The sequence below is a fragment of the Trachymyrmex septentrionalis genome, unplaced genomic scaffold (assembly GCF_001594115.1).
Source record: "Trachymyrmex septentrionalis isolate Tsep2-gDNA-1 unplaced genomic scaffold, Tsep1.0 scaffold89, whole genome shotgun sequence".
Classification (NCBI taxonomy): Eukaryota; Metazoa; Arthropoda; class Insecta; order Hymenoptera; family Formicidae; genus Trachymyrmex; species Trachymyrmex septentrionalis.
In genome coordinates, this window is record NW_017306081.1 from 460,596 (window position 1) to 466,070 (window position 5,475).

Here is a 5,475-nt window from a genome sequence, read left to right on the forward strand (position 1 = left end):
AATAATAAAAAAAGGAGAAAGAAAATATTAAAAGAAAAAAATAAAATAAAGGAAAAGAAGTCTGAAAGGAAATATAACGTTATGTGGAACAAAATATTAGTATTTAAATTATATTTGCATATATTTTGTTGTCAGTTATTAATGGTTTTCATAAAGAGTAAAAAACTCATAGAAAAAAAAAATTTAAAAGAAAGGAAAAGAAAGAAAATGGAAAAAGAAGAGCAAAAAAAAGAGCTGTGGAAGGAAGTATAGTGTTATATGTCAAAATGTTAATATTCAGTTCAAATGTTAATATCTCAGTACCTTTGTATTATTTTATTGTATTATTATTAGCTTTTATGAAAAAGCAAGAAAGAAAAACATTTAAAAGAATGGAAAAGGAAACGAAAAAAAAGAAAGAAAAAAGAAAAGGTATGTAAAAAAAGAGAAAAAAATGTGTGAAAAGAAGCAACATTATATGCAGCAAAATATTAGTATTCGTATTAGTATTTTTATGTTGTATTATATTTTTAATTATTAATAGTTTTCATAAAAGGAAAGGCTCATTGAATATAAAGAATTAAAAGAAAGAAAAAGAAAAGGAAAAAAAAGAAAGAGGAAAAGGAGGAATGATAAAGAGGGCAAGAAAATAAAGGAAAAGTAGTATGATATGTACATTATACGGAATATTAGTATTCACATTATTATCTTTGTGTTGTGTTTTATTCTCAGTTATTGGTGATTTTCATAAAAAGTAAACGACATAAAAAAAAGAAAGAAAAAGAAAAGAAAGGAAATGGAAAAAAAAGAAAATAAAAAGAAAGGAAAAAAAAACAAAAAGGGGTACATGTATAAGAAACTTAGATGTATGGAACAGAATACTCGTATTAGTATTAATGTTAGTATTTCTGACTATGTGTAGATGGCATCTCCTTAATTAGGTTTAATTAGAGACCCTCTAATCGGAGTCTGGTCACCTGAAGTGCAGCCAATTTTCATCGAGATTGTGCGAGAGAAAAATTGTGCTATCTTTTGATCTCATTTTACAATGGTGCTATTAGTTGCGGCTCTCTATAAAGACATTCTATAAGTTTCATAGTTTCTGACAAATAAACATTCTGACACGTTCAGACGACTTATAGCTGGTGACTATGATTAAAATTTAAACAACGTAAAAATTTAATAGTGTCTAATCATAAATATTACGACAGCAAATCCATGACCGTGTATCAAGCATTAAGTAAAAGCATCCCAGACAGTACAGTAACGTTTTAAAAATTTAAAATGTATATGTTGGACGTTTTGGACATATTAAAAACATCCAGATTAAATCCATGGATATTTTAAAAACATTTTATATTAAACAAATTTTAAACTACAATCAATATTAAATAATTTTTATAAGAAAATTTCCAAAAAATTTATACATGGATTTTTTTATCATTGCAAATTTTCAACACAGTATAGATGTCCTAGGGATGTCCATAGGATGTTCAAAAGACGTCCCCTTCACTAGAGTCCCTAGAATACCAGAGTATTCTACTCTAGTTTTCTAGGCCTTTCCTCCATCCTCTCTTGTGATTGGCATGCCCACACAATGATAGTGCCAATTGAGAACGCACATTATATCACCAATTGAGAACAAACACACATTTCGGACACGCACGCCATTTTTAGGGCATGGCCTGACTCTGGTTTTCTAGGTACTCTACTCTCCACTGGCCTCTGACTGCACGCTGGAAGCAAAAGATTCCAAACTCTTATCACTGCGAGCAGCAAGCTTTGCTTCACGACGCTTGCCGCTTGCTGCATGCTGTCTGAACTAAACTTTAATTTAATAAATTTTTATTACCAGAGATAACAAAAGTAAAACTTCTCGTGCGATCTTGAAAAAATTTTCACTTGTCAAGTCATCGAAAGCAACACGTCACGAGCAGATTTAGAAAATTGTTTGCATAAGATGGCTATGAGTCCTTCCAACAAAGGACCGCACTAATTCTATATAAAATTGGGTCCCGATGAAATCAAATGGTTTTCTTATATGTTATAGCTTATAATCTGCTAAACAAAATATATAAGTTTCAGCGCAAAAAAATGAATAGTTTTCGTGTTCGATTCACCTACAGTCGCTGATCTCACCATAAAATATTCAATAACTTCTAAAGGACTGACCTAAAATGGGTAAAATTATAGTGTTTTGAAAAGATCTCAACAAAGACTATAAGAAAATGAAAGAAAAAGTGGGGAGGTCTCACTTAAAAAATCCAAGATGACCTTGCTCTACCTTTGCAACGCCATCCAAAGTCAAACTGATGAAGTCATCGGCTATATATAGACCTTTTTAAATTCTACAACTTTTATCTAAAACATTTTTTTATAAAACTTATAGTTTTTATGATATTTTGTCGTCTCGGAACATTTTATTGTAGTATTGTCATAACCTTGGTGATCTAATTGATATGACTCGCATGCGCGCGCATTCCTGAAAGTCGGGAATTTTAAGTTTAAATTTAAACCCTGGATGAGGAAATATTTTTCATAATAAAATTATTTGCATATATAAGTTCTCATTAACATGTAATTGTGTTAATATTCTTATAAATATGTTCATTTGCATAAAAAATTATTAAATTGCTTGTTAATTTAATAGGTAATATTACTCCTCTGATTCTACTCAGAATCTCTCTTGTTTCAAGATTAAAAAAAAGATTTTGTCATGCAGCTTGCGTAATCAAATGTGTATGTAAATTTACTCAGAAATATTTGTCCAAACAGAGCAACAGGTCATTGTAATATTAAAATGATATCAAAACGACTCCAAAGTAACATTTTAGAGTCATTTTGACGTCATTTTAATGTCATTTTAATGTTATCGTCACTTGTTATTTTGTTTGGGTAAACATTGAAATCTACTCTGACCGAATATAAAAGCTCTAAATATGAAAAGTACCACTTGACGATCAAAGTTAGACGTTCAACTGATATATGTATTCTTTTAAAATAAATTTATCTCAGAAATGATTGCGCCCCGTTACTATCGGACTTTGAACAAAATTCTGAAATGTTATATAATAATCCTTCTAAATTTAATTACATTCATTTTAAATTTATTTACTTAGATGATGTACTCACATAAATGATCTTATTTCCAATCTTATTTTTGTTTATATATACTCGCCTTTTATTGCGTAACTCTTTATATGTATTGATTATTGAGATGAATATTGCTAAGACCTCAAAACTTAAAATGTTCACATTGATTGCTAGAAATTGGGGTTCGACTCCCAGCCAGTGACAATATTCTTCGCAAATTTTTTACACGTTGTTTTAAAGATGTGTGTAATTAAATTTTGGAGAGATTATAATATTTCAGACGAATTGCATTAAAAATCCGATAGTAATGCACGAGCTGTGAAATTTCTGAGATAAATTCATTTAAATATGTGTATGTAGGTATTAGTTTAACATCTATCTTTGACTATCAAGTATTTAGGTAATGTACTCACACGCACGCACGCACGCCCGCACGCACGCACGCACGCACGCACGCACGCACACCTACGGTATTATTTTCAAACTTATTAAAATTCTTTTAATTTAATTAGATTTATTAATTAAAAAAAACTTGTTTCTCTGTTATTTAGGTTGATATTCGCTTACCGGATATACAGATTTCCACAGAAACATGGGTTACTTTGATCGAACAATTCTTAATGCTAATTTTGATAATTGGCCGATGGATGTTGCCGAAAGGTGACTTGACTCGAGATCAGTTAAGCCAGCTGTTGTTAGTCTATATTGGTACTGCAGCTGATATTATCGAATTCTTTGATTCCTTCAAGGAAGACAGGATAGCAAAGGAACCTGTACTGGTTTATTTAACATTAGGCATTTGGGCATGGTCTCTTACGCAGTTCACAGTTGTCCTAACTGCCACCAAATCTAGGAAATCTCGATTGTCGTCCGGCAGCGTTATCAGGAAAAAAGTCCGAACGGAAACCAGCTGCTGCAGCATTGATGTATGGGGAATCGCTCTGAATATGATTCTTCAAGTATGTGTTAATGAATAACATAAAATACATCTAAAACGATTAGAGATATTTGCACCTTTCTTTAGTTGTCTTTTTAACTATTATGTCGCTGAATCATTTACATAAAGCACGTTCATACATAAAGTACCATAGAAATTATTTGAAGTTATAAAAAACGTTGTTTTAAAATATCAATTATTTTTCTAACATATTTTTTATTTACAACCTTGATAACGCTCTGGAACATTATTTCACCTTACGAGTGCAAATAATTATTTCCGATTTATTTTTGTCTACTGAACACGAATTCGTAGGCAAAAATTGATCACGTCACAATTTTGAGAAAAATGACATAAGAGGGCAAGAATATAATCCCCTTTGACATCCTTTTTCTGAAAATTGATGTGATAGCCAAATTTTGCTAACGGATTCGCATGGTGGAAGGGATAACATATGTGCAATTGGACAGTTCTCTCTCTCTTTAAATCTCTGCCCTCTCCGACTAGGACTGTTCATAACGAAGAAGTTATCAATCGTGAAACGCTAAACATGGGACGGTGTATTCATAGTCTGTTTTTATTTTAAAACTTTTTTAAATATAATATCTTAAGATACTAATACAGTTCTTGGATTAATTTATGACATCTTAAGACTGTACTTAAGACAATCTTGAATGCAAGAATCGATTATGGCCTATTTCGCGTAAAATTGGTACTGAATCTTGAAACTACCTAACTTTCGTTGTACGGAATAGCTCGCCGGGATGTAAGACGGAAACGGAAGAAGTTAGAATCAGTGAAAGAGAATGTGTATAATATACTTATAAATGTATAATATATGTATATAATATATTTTGTATAATATATGTGTATAATATATTTTAAGTAGAATAATAATACAAGTTTAGTCTTTATTACACGCAATTAAAAACTGTAATACAATAATGTTGAATGACTATATATACAATCAGGACGCACTTGTGCGTTGATGAGAATGCAGTGAATAGGCATAGGGAGTGCCCGCAAAATTGTCGCGAGGTTTTGCGCGGATCATAAATAGCGGTGAGGCTCGATCGGAAAACGCCCGTGTGCAGTCACGATGGATGCAGATGCGCGGAGCCGGTACATGCCGGTACATCATGCGTCGACAGTAGTATATGGGCAGCCATGGAGCGTCACAACAAACCCCCTCCACGTCTCCCTCTGGCGCCATGGGCGTGGCCTAGCCGGGTCAGTCAGCCGAAATGGCGCGTTCTGATTGGCGCGCTCTATACTCGCCCAAGATTTGATTGGCTCGCTCTATACTCGCCCAAGATTTGATTGGTTCGCCCTATACTCACCCAAAAAGTGATTGGAGGGGGTGGGGGTAGAGGGTCTTAGGCGAAATAGAGGTTTGAAAAATGGTGAGTGGGGGTTTGGACTTCAGCATTCTTTGTCGCGCGGCTAGAGTACGAACAGAGGGGGGG

At 32.9% G+C, this 5,475-nt stretch overlaps 1 protein-coding gene across 1 annotated transcript in view; it reads left to right on the forward strand.

Moving 5' to 3' along the window:
* LOC108755570 (transmembrane protein 26) overlaps positions 1-5,475 on the forward strand; it is a 33,187-nt gene that overhangs the window by 9,513 nt on the left and 18,199 nt on the right. The window contains exon 3 of the mRNA XM_018498655.1: positions 3,624-4,031. Coding sequence (XP_018354157.1) covers positions 3,624-4,031 — 408 coding nt within the window. The remainder of the gene's footprint in view (positions 1-3,623; positions 4,032-5,475) is intronic.